The sequence below is a fragment of the Pantherophis guttatus genome, chromosome 4 (assembly GCF_059756535.1).
Source record: "Pantherophis guttatus breed Tessera chromosome 4, ASM5975653v1, whole genome shotgun sequence".
Classification (NCBI taxonomy): domain Eukaryota; kingdom Metazoa; phylum Chordata; class Lepidosauria; order Squamata; family Colubridae; genus Pantherophis; species Pantherophis guttatus.
The window spans coordinates 59,161,117-59,179,218 of record NC_142066.1 but is presented as its reverse complement, the minus strand read 5'-3'; the positions used below and the strand labels follow the sequence as shown (position 1 = coordinate 59,179,218).

At 41.0% G+C, this 18,102-nt stretch overlaps 1 protein-coding gene across 3 annotated transcripts in view; it reads right to left on the bottom strand.

Annotated features, from left to right (window-relative positions):
- LOC117664802 (zinc finger matrin-type protein 1) overlaps positions 1-17,591 on the bottom strand; it is a 32,307-nt gene extending 14,716 nt beyond the window's left edge. Inside the window, exons 1-2 of one of the 3 annotated variants that reach the window (XM_034416128.3) lie at positions 17,346-17,591; positions 15,684-16,050 (exon numbers count right to left, since the gene is read on the bottom strand). Coding sequence is in view for 1 of the 3 variants with exons in the window: in XM_034416127.3 (XP_034272018.1) it covers positions 17,346-17,499 (154 nt within the window). In the remaining 2 variants the exon portion in view is untranslated. Of the gene's footprint in view, positions 1-15,683; positions 17,191-17,345 lie in introns of those variants that run through there. The other 2 variants (XM_034416127.3, XM_060691730.2) reach the window with 2 other exon arrangements.
- Between the last annotated feature and the right edge of the window lie 511 nt (positions 17,592-18,102).

Below are 18,102 nucleotides of genomic sequence, written 5' to 3'. Positions count from 1 at the left end.
GGAGGCCCGTTTATCTCTCTCATCTGGCTCCAGAGCCTTTCTAGGAGTCTGGGGAGGGCAAAAACGGCTTTCCCCATCCAGAGGCCCTCCAGAGGCCAGAAATGGCCTATTTGCCAACTTCCAGTGGGACTGGAAGGACCATTTCTTGCTGTCCCCAGCTTCCAGAGCCTCTCTAGGAATCTGGGGAGGCTGAAAATGGCCTTCCCTACCCTCTCAGAGGTCCTCTGGAAATCGAAAACGGCCCGTTTGCCAACTTTTGGTCCCCTTGACCCTCCCCCCAATCCCCCCCCTCCTGGCACGTGATGGCAAAAAGGTTAGCCAACACTGTCTTATGGAATCCAACATTTTAATATAAAAGAGCCTTGGTACTACAGTGGTTTAAAGCACCCTGTTATTAACACAGCTGCCTGCAATTTACTGCTGGTTCGAATCTCTCCAAGGCTCAAGGTTGACTCAGCCTTCCATCCTTTCTAAGGTAGGTGAAATGAGGACCCAGTTTGTGGGGGCAATAAGCTGACTTTGTATAAATATACAAAAGTATGAAGGCTATTGCTTAACGCACTGTAAGCCGCCCTGAGTCTCCGGAGAAGGGCGGCATATAAATCAAATTAAAAAAAAAAAAAGTATATCTCAAAGGATATTTCAGGTAGATGCTCTGGTAATCATATTATGCAAATATTTTGCTGATTTATCCAATGTGAAGGATAGTCTGTACACACAAATATAATGTACCAAGTGCTTAAAACATGTTAACATTCACTACAGGAAGAAAAATTCATTTGTGTTGATACTGATAACAAGTGTAAGGGACAGAAAATAAGATTAACATGTCTTCAGTAAGACAATATATTCTATATTCTGCTATAATGGGACAATGAAATCTTAAATATGTTTAATATGATTTGTAATCAGAAGTCATTAAATTGTGTTACTTCAAATACTTAGTATTTACTAAGTTGCCGTGTATAATAAAAAACAACAGGTAGAGGCCCTTAATGAACCAGCACTCATTCAACAACCATTCAAATTTACAATGGCATTGAACAAGTGGTACTTACGACCAGTCCTTGCAATTAAAATAATAGCATCTATCTGGTCATTTGCAACCTTCTTTACTGGCTTTCTACAAGTAGAATCAATGGGGAAACTGGAAGGTCAAATTGTGGAACACATGATACCCTCACTTAACAGTGGCACGGGATTAATTTAAGGATACTCATGTGATGTTGCACTTCATTACCGCATCACTTAGTAACAGAAATTCCAGTCCTAATTATCATTGATAAGGGAGAATTATCTGTATGACGGACATAACTGCACTGTTAATTCAATTTTTTAATAAGAAAATTAGTGATACATCATACATGTGTTTTATGTACGTTGCTCCTTGTATTTTGGGGGGCACATTTGTTTACCTCACATAACTTTTTTCAAATACATCATCATCCTGTAAAAGCTGTTGTTTTGTAAAAGCCATTTAAAAGATAGCATGCCATCAAAGGCATTACTTTGATTACTTTGATAGAGCCTTGGTAGTACAGTGGTCTAAATCACCCTGTTATTAAGAACAGCTGCCTGCAATTATTGCAGGTTCGAATCTCGCCAAGGCTCAAGGTTGACTCAGCCTTCCATCCTTTCTAAGGTAGGTAAATTGAGGACCCAGTCGTGGGGGCAATAAACTGACTGTGTATAAAATATACAAAAGGATGAAGGCTATTGCTGAGCACATTATAAGCCGCCCTGAGTCTCCGGAGAAGGGCGGCATATAAATCAAATTAAAAACAAAACAAAACACTATGCTACAGGCAGGTCAAGGCCTGTTATTTGGTAAAAGCCACAGTAGATTGCAGAATGGATAAAAGCCAACATTTATAAAAAATAGATGAGATTTGTATTTGGCAGTTCTTATGGATAAGCTATTGTAGTTTTAAAAGAACTTAATTTCATAAAATTGTGTACGTTGAAGTAGTTGTTTCCTTAAAATTATTATTTATTAGTTGTATTTATTGATCGCCTATCTAGCAATGGATAGGTCACTTACAACAATACAGTCTATCAGGTGCAATTGTTTTATATGTTAAAAAGATTATGAAGAAAAGTCAAGTTATTTGATTAAATTATAATTGGTTTGAATGACTGATTATACCTGAGCTGCACATAAAAAAGCAAGAAAAAGTTGGAATAAATTTTAGCTGTAAATCCCAATTTGGATTATATTTAGAGACAAAGTCACACAATGTTTATGTGTACAGCAGAGTGGGTTCATAAAATGCTATTGGTTGAGGTTTTTCGTTCTGCAAATACAGAACTGTTTTGTTCTGTTGTATCCCATCTTAGCATATATGACACTGCTGAAGGATTGTTTATGCATACCAGTGGTGGGTTGCCCCCAGTTTGGACCAATTCTATAGAACTGGTAGTAAAACTGGTGGGAGGCTCTGCCCACTGACCTGGACGTCATTAGATGTGATCTGTGCATGCGCAGAAGCTTCTGCGCATGTGCAGAAAAGCGCATGTGTGCACGGACACGATGCGAACCGGTAATAAAGGTTAAGTAGAACCCACCCCTGCTGCATACCAATATGTAGGTAGCATATATTTCTATTTCTATTTTCCATATATTAATCCCATAAACATTCCAGAACTTGTGAATATCTGGAGCAAAATTAATATAGCCAAGGCTGAAGATTGAATTTAGATAAGACAAGACAAGCATTAAGCATAGAGAAATCTATTGATGCAGAGAGGATTAAACTATTGTTGGATAACACTGAATTCTCTTCTGAACTTTGTAATATAAGGTAATTTCTGGAATCAATTTTGTGAAATATAGGTGGTGGCCATCAGCAAATACTCTTTACCAATTTTGTGCAGTACTTAAGTTATCCTTGAAATGTGGCAAAGAAATAATTTTTAACTAGCAAAGATAATTAACTTTTGCTTAAAGTGTAAATTTAAATACATCTTTTTTTCTTGGTTATTCAGTCATGCCCAGAGCAATCCTAGAATGCAGTTGCTTAGAACTCTGGGCCCATTCTGGCAGGATAAAATTCTTTTCCCTCAATCTGGTGAACTATTTCCTTCCATAGTTGCAATGATTTCCCCAATCTACTCATACTCTAGTTCTTCCCATTGTGCCTTTTTCCCCCCCAAACTGATATCAGAGCGGGATATGAAAAAATCTGAAGGGCTGGAGAGAAATTTGATTCAGATTTTAATCCACAAGGTTGAGTTCATCCTTTTACCTCAGACGTAAAAATATGATGCCTCCAATGGATTCTGGAAAGTCACTGTAGGTATTCTAGGATTGTAGTTTAAATCTTCTTGATTTAAATCAACCCCCCTGCAAATCTTATAAATTATGGCTTCCAAGAAATGATGCTGCAAGCTCGTTTCCCCCACTTTCCTATTTAACTTCTACATAAGATAACTGGGTGGGGCGATTTATCACCAACACGTTAATCATATCCAGCTTTATCTACTTCGATTCCACTCAAACAAGACTCAGTGGTCTTCAGCATTTGGATCTTCTGGTTACAAGGTTCTTCCACCTCTGGTTCTGGATAGGATGCTACTGTCCCAGATGGACTTCATGTATCTTTTGGGGGTCCTCCTAGACTCACAGGCAGTCATGGTTAGGGCTTTTGCACATCTGTGGGTCAAAAGCCAGTTGTGCTTATTCCTGAACTGGGGCGCTTTGCTTAGTCACTCATGCCCTTTGGACTTATCATCAGGATTACTGCAATATGCTGTACGTGGGCTACCCTTCAAAATTATTCAGAAACTATTTAAAGTAAAATGCAGCTGCACAGATAGTAAGTAGTGTCAGATATTTGACATATGAAATACCACCATTTGGCTGTCAATATGTGTAATTCAAGGTGGTGGTTGTCACCTTTAAAGCCCTTCATGACTTGGGACCAAGTTAATTGAGGAACCATCTTGTCTCAGCTCTTTCTACCAGTCCAATTCAGTACAGCAGACAGGACATACTACAGCTTCTGACAATCAAAGAATATCAGCTGGTGGGGTCCATGATACATATGTTCTTAGCTGTAGTTTCTACCCTCTGGAACATTCTCCCTTCAGAGATTGAGATGATTTTGATCCTATTGGTCTTTTGTAAGGCTGTGAAAATATAATTATTAGCCCAGGCCTGGGGCCCTAAGTGCATTAAGGACCCAGTTCCTGGCTATTTTAACATGCAGGATAATAGTTTATCCAGCAACCATGCCTGTGTATTTATGTATGTGTGTATATTTTTGTGATATATGCTACACAATGTTGAGATGGCAGCTATAGAAATTAAATAAATAAATGCAATCTTATCACTATACTCACTTAACATCTCACCAATACGTTTTTATAAACAGTATGATTGCAATCTGAATCTCTTTTTAAAAGCAAAACATTCTAGAAGGGCATTATAATTTCGGGTTTTCTATGACCAACTTCTCATCATTGTTATTATTTCAATTTTGATGCCATTCGAGTCCAACAAATTTATCCAAATTGCAAGAATAATAGGATTAAAATAATATAACACAATGTCTTAATACTATGGTAACTAAAACTAGAAATGACACAGAGACACTGATTCAATGTGTCTAGGCAAACCTATAGGTTTAAGAGTTTTCAGTATCCAGCACTTCTTCTAAACAGGAAGGTTCTTTTCACTGATCCAATATGACACTAACAAGTTCCTTTCTGAACTTTCTGTTGGGGAAAAAATATTTTTAATTTTCACATCCCAAGTTTCTTCTAAAGAGCTCAAGGTGACATTTATGAAAAATACTCCTTGCTTTTTCTCAGTCGAGAACTGTTGTAAATTAGGCTAGGCTAGGCTGAAAGAAAGGCGACTGATCCAATGCCACTCTAGGCTTCATGAACAAGGTAGTATGAATGTGGCTCTCCTTGGACCTAGGCTAAAATTTTAATGATAAGACTGTACTTACTTTACTATCAACCAGTTCTACAGTTCAACGAAATTAAATTAAATTCCTGGAGGTCAGATTGTTTCTTCAGTGATTAACGGTACAAACAAGATGTTTCAAATCAACGTCTGCAGTTTATTTACTCTGCTTTAATTAGCTATAACAAATAGAGATTTGAATTACATTTTAACTCCTTAAGTAGAACAAAACAATTGCTACGAAAATCAGTGGTGAAATGTTTGGTAGGCTCGCACATATATTACCACTGATTACATTCAGTTATTCTCTTTTTTCTCTGTGATTCAGCTGTGATGGTGGAAATACCGTGGTGGTGGTGCTTCTGGGCTAAGTAATAGATTTATTGATTTATTTAGAAAATGTATTATCCTTAAGTCTAAGATGACTGCTGGTGTACGTAAGAGCAATAATACTAGCAATGCAATAAATTAAAATGATCAGTAACAAGTTATCAACATAAACCCTTAATTTATCATTCTCTAAAGGTCATACTTCAGCTTGACTAAGCTATTCCAAAAGAAGGAAGCCCTCACAAGGAGGCTAATTTAATCCTCCATCCTTCCCTCCGATCAGACCTTCATGAGATATTTTCTGTTTGTTAGATAATTTTATCTCTGGCATGGATTGGGGAATGTCTATTGCACTGCTTTCAGCAGTTAAAAGCAGCCTATCAGCAATTGCACAGCTATTGCAGGTATTATAGAGATTTAACTAGAAACCTGTATTTTTGTTTTGTGATTCTATTTTTACGCTTATGTCCTGGCTATTTTTTGGACTGGGATGGATTAGATAAATAAAATGGCTAACATGGGAAGGTCAATCCAAATGAGATAAAGTTTTAGACTATTATTAGAAATAAGGAATGGATTTCTTTTGAAGCATTCTCCTTTCAAACATTTGATTAAAAGGAATCTTTTAAGTATGGAAAATGGTAAGGAGCTGAGCAGATGCCAAGGAAATCCTGGAACACAATGTTGGATACCCCTGCATTAGAATTTCTCCACATATTATTTGTGGCAATTTTTGCACTGCAAGAAGGTTCCAGGATCATGCTTTAAGGCCAACAGTAAAATGGGGATGAAAGATTTGATTTTATATATCTTTCTTTAAGATAATTAATAAAAAGGAATGTCAAGCTTCCAGGAAACTTGATTTCTATTAACTTTTCAAGCTCAACCGTTGCATATTTCTACCCTGCCTGTCTCAGAGATTGAAAATAATGAAAAAGGCACATGTATACTTTAGTTGAAAAACACTGTCCACTTTAGACAATCATGCATTTGAACAAATACATTTGTAAGAAACATTAACTGAATTAAACAGATGTGTTATAAGAGATTTTGCCCTGTTAAAAGAACATAACATTTTCTTCCAAACTTTACTTGTGCCTATGTGGTAGACTTCATAGAATTTTGTTCACCTGAAGCCAGTTATCAAGCTAATACCTTCTGTTTTATTTCTTTTTTGTAGTCCCATAGTCCATTTGCACCAGCTATGGATGGAACAGCTGCCAAATTGAAGCCTTTAACTTCTGGAAGACTTAGATTCTCAGGTAAGAACTCTCTTCTTGAGACTATAGTGATCTAATTACAAATCAGACAATCCCAGTTAGATGTATCAGTCGTACTCCAGCTGTCTGGGAGATGATGGGAATTGTAGCAACCCAATGAAATTGGAGAACACTAGCTCAGAGAAGGATGCTTTATGACATACAAAAACTATGACAAGTCATTCCAGTTATATAGAAATGTCTAGAAGCAGCATACAAACTATGGAGCCTTGGTAGTACAGGAGTTTAAGGCACCCTGTTATTAAGCTGGTTATTAAGACCAGCTGCTTGCAATTACTGCAGGGTTCGAATCTCGCCAAGGCTCAAGGTTGACTCAACCTTCCATCCTTTCTAAGGTAGGTAAATTGAGGACCCAGTTGTGGGGGCAATAAGCTGACTTTGTATAAAATATACAAAAGGATGAAGGCTATTGCTGAGCACATTGTAAGCCGCCCTGAGTCTTCGGAGAAGGGCGGCATATAAATCAAATTTAAAAAAAAATAAAAATAAAAAAAAATAAAAAGTTGCATGATTTATGTGAAGTCAAGCAGTTTTTCTTATTGTTAAGTGAAGAAAAACATTTTACTATTTCTGAACTAGGATCATTTTTAGGACATGTACTATGGCTATAGAACAACTTGATATAGAAGAGTCTTAACTGGAGTTTGCACAGAAAATCAGTTGGACTATGACATAAATGACTCCATCAATTTTTTTATCGTCTATGAAGTTTTCTTTCATTTCCATTTCCATCGACTTTACATCTATCTACAAGACTAGGAACGTCTTTATAATTAATGCGCTCACATTTCCAATATTGCAGGAAATGTTATTGCATATTTCTTTAATTTGGATTCAATCACATTCTCATAAAATTAACCTTTAAAAACTGTGTTTGCATCTCTCTGTATGTGTGTGCATGTAAGAAAAATAAGCAATAAAATACAGTGCCTAGAAAGGGACCTAATGCTGTTCCCACAACGAACTGGATGGTTTAGAGATAACCACCCTCCCCACCCTCAATCAGAATCTGCTCACTGACATTGTATTTTTGGAAGATTCACATAATGGCACAAGATATAGTAATCTTGTACATGGTGTCAATAGTTCTCTAACAGTAGTCAGATGTAGAAAAGTTACTATTTCTGGACATAAAGCATTTAAAGAGTGTTATTATATGGGAAGTGCTTATATGACCATATGTTTTCTATGTGACACAACTGTTTTCACTGTCATATAGAAAATATATGAATTATAGGTATATGAAGTCTCCATCCTAAATTTTAGGACAGCTCTGTGGAATATGATGCAGCATGTTCAAACTCACTAGAGGTATATTTCAAATTAATTTCATGTGGGCAATAGAAGTAAAGTTGTTTATGGGAAAGGTGATCATACTTCATAAGAAAAAAGACATGTTTACTGAAAAATCTGATACATACATACATAAATGCATACTTATATTTTCATTCATTCATTCATTCATTCATTCATTCATTCATTCATTCATTCATTCATTCATTCTCAGAATAGAGGTCTGCCACAATTTTCCCTCTTCATTCATGCTTCCAGTAAAACTATCCTTAGTGAAAGGGAAAAAATGATTGCCACTAATGGGATAGTGAAAGTGCAGCTGAGGAAGGGAAACTAGCTTGAAAAGAAATACTTTTATTATATTGCCAAATACTAAATAATATGAAGAGTAGCAAATAAGTAACTGCTACAAACAATTAGGGCAAGGGCCGTGGGCCAGATTCAGTCCATGGGATGCTTAGATCTGGCCCGCGGGGTCGCCCTGGAAGCAGCAAAGGACTGACTTGCACTTCTCTGCCAGCAAAAATGGAGCTTGGGGAGCCTGCATGCAGCCACCCTGGGCCCCGATTTTGGGGACAACAGCCTCTTCAGCCCTCTGCCAGTGAAAATGGAGCTCAGAGAGGTTGCACGCAGCTCTTCTGGGCTCAGTTTTCGCTGTCAGAGGGCTGCAGGAGGCCGTTGCACCCAAAAACGGGGCCAGGGGCTCGCATGCGGCCTCCCCAAGCTCCGTTTTCACTGGCAGAGGGCTGCAAGCCATTGCAGCTGAAAACGGGGCCCAAGGGGGCTGCACGTGCCCTCCCCAAGTTCAATTTTCATTGACAGAGGGTAGCGGAAGGCCATCATGGTCAAAAATGGGGTCCAGGGGAGCCATGTGTGGCCTCCCCAAGCTCTGTTTTCACTGGCAGAGAGCTGCAGGAGGCCCGGCTCTGTTTTTGCTGGCAGAGGGCTAGCAAAATAAACTAAAAGCAAAACAAAAGGATCAATGTTTCCCCTTTTCCATTTGTGCATCCAAGAAGGGACAGAAAAGGAGAAAGGTAAAGAGGAAGGACAAAGAAAAAGAAGGGAAGAGAGCAAGGAAGGAAAAATAAGGAAAGAGAGGAATGAAGGAGAATGAAGAGGGAAGGAAAAGGAAGAAAAGGAACGAAGAAATGGAGATTATAATGAGTGAGGGAGAGTCTGAGGGAAGTCTTGACTTAGCAATTGGCCACTACAGGTGCCCCCGACAGGAGTAATGTAGAGGTGGCCTCGCCCACCCTGGCCACACCTAACTTGCCCCCCCCCCCCGAGGTCAAACACAACCATGATGCAGCCCTCAATGAAATCAAGTTTGATACCCCTGAATTAGGGTAAAGATAAGCATTAGCACTAGAAGCAAAGCAAGCAAATTCAATCTTAATCTTATAGATTGACTAAATTAGTGATCAATAAATACAATTTGTAAAGCTTCTGAAGGCAAGAAGACAAATTGATTGCAGAACAATCCAGCCTTCTTACTCAAAGTACAAGTGAAAAGAATTTAAATTATCATAGTTTAATAGCTGCCTGGAGAAGTCTATAATGCTGCCAAAGATGGAAGAAAAGGACAAATGACAGCAAGGCAGATAGTCTCAAATACAGCAATGATAGACTAATGATATATACTACTGGAAGGACCAGGTTGGGGAGGGATCATTAGAGAAAATCTCTGTGGTTGCCGAGGACAGCCACCAACCTAATGGCACATAATCACAGAAGTTTAGAAAATAAAATTTAAGATTTTAAATAAATCTTATGTGGGGGCATTGGTACTTTTTCAATCTGCTCAAGGTATTTTATTCATTCATTTTATTCACTACATGCTCTCTACATGGGGCTCCCCTTGAGGAGCACCCGGAGGCTCCAACTGGTGCAGAATGCCGCCGCGCAGGGGATTATGGGAGTGAGGGGGCACTCCCATGTGACACCTCTCTTGCGTGAACTGCATTGGCTTCCAGTGGTCTTCCGGGTGCGCTTCAAGGTGTTGGTCACCACCTTTACAGCGCTCCATGGCATAGGACCTGGGTATTTGCGGGACCGCCTTCTGCCGCCAATAGCCTCCCACCGACCAGTACGCTCCCACAGAGAGGGACTCTTCAGGGTGCCGTCAGCCAGGCAATGTTGACTGGCGACCCCCGGGGAAGAGCCTTCTCTGTGGCAGCTCCTGCCCTCTGGAACGATTTGCCCCTGGAGATACAAAGGATATTGAATCTCCGAGTCTTTCGCCATGCCCTAAAAACTTTTCTTTTCCATCAAGCGGGGCTAGCGTGACCCCCCCCTTCTAGCTTTTTTAGTTTTTTAAATTGTCAATGGGTTTTAGTTTGAATGTTTTAAATTTTAGGGCCAAAGTCATGAAATTCTTTTAAAAAATTTTAAATTTTGTATTGGTATGTGTTTTAGTTTTGGCTGTGTACCGCCCTGAGTCCACTAGGAGAAGGGCGGTATACAAATTGAATAAATAAATAAATAAATAAAATCTATAATCAAAATAAAATAAAATAAAATACAAAATAAATAAAATAAAATAAAACTATAATCAAAACTAAGAATCAGAGTCAAGCAGCTTACCACACATTCAGTAAATCAGTTATGCAATGTATAGGTTTGCAATTTACACGTATGTATTGGTTTTTAGACTGTTTTTATATAATATTGGCTTTGGTTCTCATACATTTTAAGGCTTGGGGGAAAGTGATTGCCTTGGTGCCTCATAAATTTATTTATTTATTTTATTTGATTTCAATACTGCCCTACTCCCAAAGGACTCAGGGCGGTGCACAGCCAAACAATAAAATGCATACATACAAAATTTAAAAGTGGAATTAAAATCAAATTAAATAGTTTTGGCCCAAACAAATTAAAACCCCAATCAATTTAAAACCAATTTTAAAATTTGAATATATAAAATACTAAAAAAAATTAAAAAATTAAAAATCTTTTATAAAAGAGGGAGAAAATTAGGCCAGGCCCGCCTGGTGAAATAAAAAGGTCTTTAAGGCGCGGCGGAAGGTGCGCAGATCCGGGATCCTCCGTATCTCCGGGGGGAGCTTGTTCCAGATAGTAGATGCCCCCACAGAGAAGGCTCTCCCCCTGGGGGCCGCCAGTCGGCATTGTTTGGCCGACGGCACCCGGAGAAGCCCCTCTCTGTGGGAGCATACCGGCCGGTGGGAGGCTATTGGTGGTAGTAGACGGTCCTGCAAGTACCCAGGTCCTGAGCCATGGAGCGCTTTAAAGGTGGTAACCAAAACCTTGAAGCGCACCCGGAAGACCACCGGGAGCCAGTGCAGCTCTAGCAGGAGGGGTGTTACATGGGAATGCCATGTTGCTCCCATTACCACCCGCGTGGCCGCACTCTGCGCCAGTTGGAGCCTCCGGGTGCTCCTCAAGGGGAGCCCCATGTAAAGAGCGTTACAATAGTCCAGGCGGGAGGTGACGACGGCATGAGTGACTGTGTGTAACGAGTCCCGATCCAGAAAGGGACGCAACTGGCGGATCAGGCGAACCTGATGAAAAATCCTCCCGGTCACGGCCATCAGATGCTCTTCTAAAGACAGCCGTGAATCCAGGAGGCTGCCCAAGTTACGAGCCCTCTCCGTGGGGGCCAAGAATTTGCCCCCAATAATCAGTGATGGCGCCAACTGACTATATCGGGACGTTGGAAACCACAGACACTCGGTCTTGGATGGGTTGAGCCTGAGCCTATTCCTCCCCATCCAGATCCGCACGGCCTCCAGGCACCGGGACATCACTTCAAGGGCATTGTTGGGGTGGTCTGGGGTGGAGATGTACAGCTGGGTGTCGTCAGCGTACTGGTGGTACTTCACCCCGAATGATCTCACTCAGCGGCTTCACATAAATGTTGAACAGGAGGGGCGAGAGGACCGACCCTTGCGGCACCCCGCATATGAGGGACCTCGGGGTCAACCTCTGCCCCCCTGTCAACACAGACTGCGACCGGTCAGAGAGAAAGGAGAACCACTGCAACACAGTGCCTCCCACTCCTAACTCTTCCAACCGGTGCAGCATGATACCATGGTCGATGGTATCAAAAGCCGCTGAGAGATCTAACAGGACCAGGACAGAGGAGCACCCCCTGTCCCGAGCCCTCCAGAGATCATCTACCAACGCGACCAATGCTGTTTCCGTGCTGTACCTGGGCCTGAAGCCTGACTGGAACGGATCCAGATACGTTTCATCCAGGTGCTGGGGGAACTGATGCGCAACCACACTCTCAACAACCTTTGCCACAAAGCGAAGGTTGGAGACCGGACGATAATTTACCAACATTGCCGGTCCAGGGAAGGCTTCTTGAGGAGGGGCCTCACCACCGCCTCTTTCAAGGCGGCGGAAAAGTCACCCTCACCCAGCGAAGCATTTATAATCCCCTGGAGCCAGCCTCGTGTCACTTCCCGGGAAGCCAGTACTAACCAGGAAGACACGGGTCCAATAAACAAGTGGTCGCGTCAGTCTACCCAGAATCCTGTCCACGTCCTCAGGGGTCACAGGATCAAACTCTTCCCAGATAACATTCTCAAGACCTGCCCCAGTCCCTCCCCGAGACTACCCAGTCGGAGTCCAAATCTTCCTGAATCTGAGTGATTTTGTCATACAGATACTGAACAAAATCCTCGGCTCTACCCTCCAAGGGGTCCTCCCGCGCTTCCTGGTGGAGCAGGGAGCGGGTCACCCTAAAGAGGGTGGCCGGGCGGTTATCTGATGACGCAATAAGAGCAGCAAAATAGCTACATTTCGCTGCTTTTATCGCCACTAAGTAATTCCTAATATGGGATCTTACTAGTGTCTGGTCAGATTCAGAAAGACTGGCCCTCCAACTACTCTTTAGGCGTCTTTTCCGGCGCTTCAACTCCCTCAGCTCCTCGGTAAACCAAGGAGCCAATTGAGATCGGCGCCGGGTCAGAGGCCGCAAAGGCACGACCCGATCCAGAGCTCCAGCGGCCACCCTATCCCAGGTGGCCACTAGGTCTCCAGTCGAGGCGTGTGCCAGAGCCTCAGGAAATGGCCCAAGCTCCATCTAGAATCTGTCAGGTTCCATCAGGCGCCTGGGGCGGAACCATCTTACCGGCTCCGCCTCCCTGCGGCGGGGTGCAGCGGTTCGAAGGTCGAGACGGAGAGTGATCTGACCATGACACGGGTCTATAAATACTATACCACATCTCTTATACTAATCAAAAAAAGCATTTTATGAACCAGAAAATTTTTGCTATTTTTATGGTTGTAGCAGATTAAAGCAACACCCTCTTCAAAGTGATTGTGCACTAAAATAGGTATTGCCCATTTTTAAGACTCCTAGAGCAAGTCTTAAACCTTTTATCATTTCTGATTTTTGTTTTTGAACAGAAAGGCTTTTGTGACAGTTGCAAACTTAGCCCAAATGCCAACATACTGAAACAGTTGGGCCTCTGAGTCTAAGAGTACAGAAAGTCCACATGGGAGCTGATCACAGGATATATGATGTATATTTTTCTTGTGCTTACTACTTGGGCCAGATTGTACATAGTCAACTAGCAGAAAAATAAATAACTGCTGAATTCTAGTAGCTGAGAAAGATAAATACCACACATACAGCTTGGATTACTACTGTGGTCTCTTGCCGTTACCAATGATGGCAGGGCTGATGAGAATTTAAATTCAAAACTTCTGGAGTGTACTAAGGTTGCTTAATCCAAAACTAGGAAATCCTAATTCATGTTTTACCTCTACTATGAATTCACTATGTTTCTAAAGCAAATTTGTCAGTGTAGTGTAGAGACAGTGCCATAGTGAACTGTCTCCTTAACATCTAACTTAGAGATACTGGTAGAGTACTGTATAAAAACATAATATGAAGTGTGCTGAGCATGCCAAAACATTTCACTCATGCTATTATCTCAAATATAACTTTCTAAATTAAATTTTTTTGATGTTTTTATATCATTATACATTAATATATTTCTTGGTAACATAAGATTCTTCTAGATACTCTAAATTATCACCACTCTATTTTTTGAAAACGAAGGGAGAATTATGCTTTCGTACAAAGTAGCAACTAACAAGATTTTACACAGTTCTACACAGGGCAATGTTTATAATATTCTAGAAAAAAATGAAAATCTGATTTTGGGTTTTACAGATTAGACTGATAGATCTTTATAGAAATGGCTTGTTCATATTATTGTGAAAAAACAAAAAATTGTGATTTGATGTTAATGCCTTATTTTACTGTAACAAGAGTTGGAAATCAATGCTTCTTTTTTTTCCCTTATCTTTCCTCATTTCTATTTCCCTTTATCCCTCCCACTGCTTTTCTATTTATTTTGTATTTTATAATACTTTATAATTAAATAAAAAAGTAACTTATAAAATATTCTAGATTAATATTTTCAGATATGTTCATATTATTTGCTATAAGGATAGCAAATCAAAGATTCATTGCATATGATTTATATCAGTAGATTTTCATAGATTAGTTTCAAACTATCAAGAAAATATGAAGACTTTTGTTTCCTGAATAGTAGCCAGCTATTCCTGCAGGTAATCCACTATCCAAACTGAAAATAATTCTAAAACCATTTTTATTATCTGCATGTGTATACATATATGGTTCAAAAGGTGGAAATAAAGAAAAACGTACCTAATTGAACATGCTTGGACTTATTTAAAACAACTCTTATTTTGTGCCGAGTTACTTTCTGAAACTGTGTACACTTTAATGATGATTCAGAAACAGTGCTTTGAACCTCACACCAGCATCATACCTCTCATTCATGAAGTATTTTTTCAGGTTTCTTCATGAGACAAAATAGTTGATTGTTTCAAATTAATGAGAATCTTAAAACATATGATTGTTTTCAGTTTCACATTCTGAAAAAAGATGGGCCCCTTTAATTAACACAAAGGACCTGAGATTCAGTTCTGAAGTGTTCTCAAACCTACTAAATTGTTTGAAAAGAACTGTTTAAAAACTATCAGAATCAAAATATCCACAGAATGCAATGAAATCTACTCTCAGATAAATATTTAAAAGTGCAAGATAGATTATCATCTTGCTCCACTTTAGGAATAAGGAATTCAGCTTATGAAAGATAAATATAAAATTATTGGAGTGACAAGATTGTATGACCCTCCCCCTAATTTCATTAAATTGTTTTAAATACTATTTCAAAAAAATCATAATGTAAATATCTTTGTGAATATTGTTATAGTGTAAATAAAAATGTGTGACATCTTACATGCATTTAGATTTTAAATGTTCCACTCTTATAATGATTCAAATTTTGTCTACAAATCTACTGAAGTGGCATATTTTCAATTTAATGACTGATGACTTAATAATTCTTCATCTTCCAGACCAGTTTATTGCCACAGATCACCTGTCAAGGTAGGGCACAGTTCATTGGAATAAGCAATATTCTGTATGCATGCATATATCCATTATACTGGTATCTCTAGTTAAAATGATTTGCTCTCAAGGCTAGGAAATACTTTGGGAAAGTACTATATGAATCATTAGTTTAGTTGAACCAACAATAAGCAGCTTTATATGGCAAAAAGCTCCTCTTACTCAAGAAACTCAAATTGTATTATGTTCCTCTGCATGTCTTGTGTGCATTTGCTGAGATTTAAAGTTCCACTCACTGGTAATATCTCCTTTGAAATGCTAAGTTTAGGAGGAGTTTTAAGAAAGAAATCTCTCACATCCCTAAGAAGTTCCTAGCGGCTAGGACCTAGCCTGTTTTCTCTGCTTCTGAAATATACTGTTTTTCATCAGAGGTAAAAAAATGAGCAATTTCTAGACCCACAAAGGAATCCAGTGCATAATGGTTACTAAGGTCTCATCAAAAAAATCTACTTACTTTGTTAATTGTACTGTCAAGACTCCTTCATATAACCTTTATTCAATTCCATTCTACCCGATAATGATGAAAGCTTATTTTCAGATTATGACTCCTTTATTATATTTTATTGTGGTTTGGATGCAAGTCATTTTGAGTGTTCCTTATAATATGGAATGTTTATTTCCTTTATGCAATTCCAATACATTCTAGGCTGCCATTGGCCAGCTTACAATATTTAAAACTAAGGGTTGTGCCTTAGGATACTGTGAATGTACTTGGGCAAAAAATAATTAAACACTTTTCTTCAAAGGAAGGGTAACAAGCAGCCCATTGGAGATGAAAGGCAATAAAACAGCAAATGGGAAGTAGCAATCCTTCTTTCCTCCTGTCAAGAAAGAAAGAAAAAGGACAGGAAGCATAAAAAAGGACTATAGCTTCTACTGCTTTTTTCCTGACTTTTCAAAGCTGTCAGTGCAGAGAAGATGAGGCAGATACACCATCTGAATCACTGGCTGCTCTCCTAGGCAATGAAACATAAAGGAAGGATGGAGAACCTCCAGATGTTACTGAGCTACAACTTCCAACAGAGCATGAAGTACAGCAACATCTGATGAGTCAAATTTCCTATTGCCACTGAGGAGTGGGCAGAGTACATACCTGCCAACAGTCTCACTCACGTGTGCTTCTCCTCTGAATGGCATTGTGGCAAATGGAGTTACCTTCCTCTGGTAGTCTTTTTTCATGAATGACGTAGGGCAGGGGTGTCAAACTGGCGGCCTGCAGGCCGGATGTGTCACGCGCAGCCCATGCCCACCCCAGCTCCGCGAATGGGAAAAACATCGTGAAACGTCACATGACGGCAACATGACGTGGAGAGTTTGACACCCGTGACGTAAGGGATTACACTAGGTCAACAAATAACTTTTAATAGCCTGCCATTCAAAGGAAGTAGGAGAAATGGGTGATTTGCTGCTCTTTTTCTAACCAACCCTCTGTAACCCGTCAACTAACAAAAGGACAAATAAACAGAAAAGAGGTCTAGCTCAATCTCTAGATCCAATTTTCTCCATCAATATATGTGTGTATGGCAGGGGATGGTGGCAGCAAAAAAGTGGATGTCAAAAAACGGAAGAGGAATCAGGATCCTTATCTTTTGCTACTTCCAACTTCTGTTGTAAGGCAGAAGAAAAATAAGGCTGGCTTGTTATTGGATTAGCCCTCCTCAAAACAGGCTGCTTTTCATTCCAAATAGGAATGGCGGCCTTTCCCCTCATATTCTTTTAACAGGTTGTCTATCCTGGGGGCTCCGCAAGCTCCCAGAAGCACCTGCATCTGATTGGATAGTCTGGGCCAGGAGAGCGGAGCATCGGAACAGTTGGTGCCTCCCAACGGACCTGCTCTTCCACACAGCCCCCCCCTCCCCCCACCGCTCTCACTGGCCGGAAGGCACGTGGCTCCCTTGCACCCCCCTCCGAGGACAAGGCACCTCCATTGTCCTCTTCCCTCGGCCCTCTCCACCCCCCCCGAGCCCCGAGTCCCCCATTCCAACTGAGGCCGTCGCCCGTTTCCTAGGCGTCACTTCCTCTTGCGCTCCCCACCCTCGCCCTCCCTGCAGCTCCAGGATCTGCCCGCTCCCCTGCGGCCGGCCGGCCAGCCGCCTTGCCTGCCACTCTCACTCACCTGCTCTCTGGCCGCGGGGGGGTGGCGGCAGCGGGGGGGAGGGGACGTCCCCTCCCCCCTCTGCCTTCTCCCTCCCCGCAGCAACAACAACAGCCGCAGCAGCAGCAGCAGCAGCAGCAGCAGGAGGTGCCGCCGCCGCCGCCGCCGCCGCCATAACTGGGGAAGCGGAGCAGAGCAAGCCCTGGCCACTCCCCGCGGGGAAATCCTCGCGGGAACGTGGGGGCGGAGTAACGGCGTCCCGGAAGCATAATGTAAAGCTGCGGAAGTCGCGCTTCTTCCTACGTTGCACTTCGAAAATGCGCCGTTGAGGGGGTCGCTCAAAATTCCCCCTCCCCTCCCCCCGGCCTTCCGTGCAGTGTTAATGATTGCATTGAGAGTCCGTTGGCTACTCCTCCCCCATAAGCAAACGATCTGGTAGCAAACAACAACACAATCAAGGGACCACGAAGGAGAAAATAACACTCCCACCAACACTGGCAGGGCAAATCACTGGATATAAACAGAGCAAAGCCCATTTACTCCCTTCTAGCACTGAAGAAATTACCTAATCGAGTATCGAAACATCTGCAAACAAAGGACCAAACTCGGAGAGCCCCAGGGACTCCTCAATAAAATATATTTTAAAACTGATCTTTATGAGAAGTGATGCCTTGGAATAGTATTACTCGTGTAGGAAGATTCTCAGTCATCCAGGTTATAGTTATCCCAAAGGTGTTTTTTTTTCAAAAGGCAACGACTTCTGTTTTTTTCTTGAAGA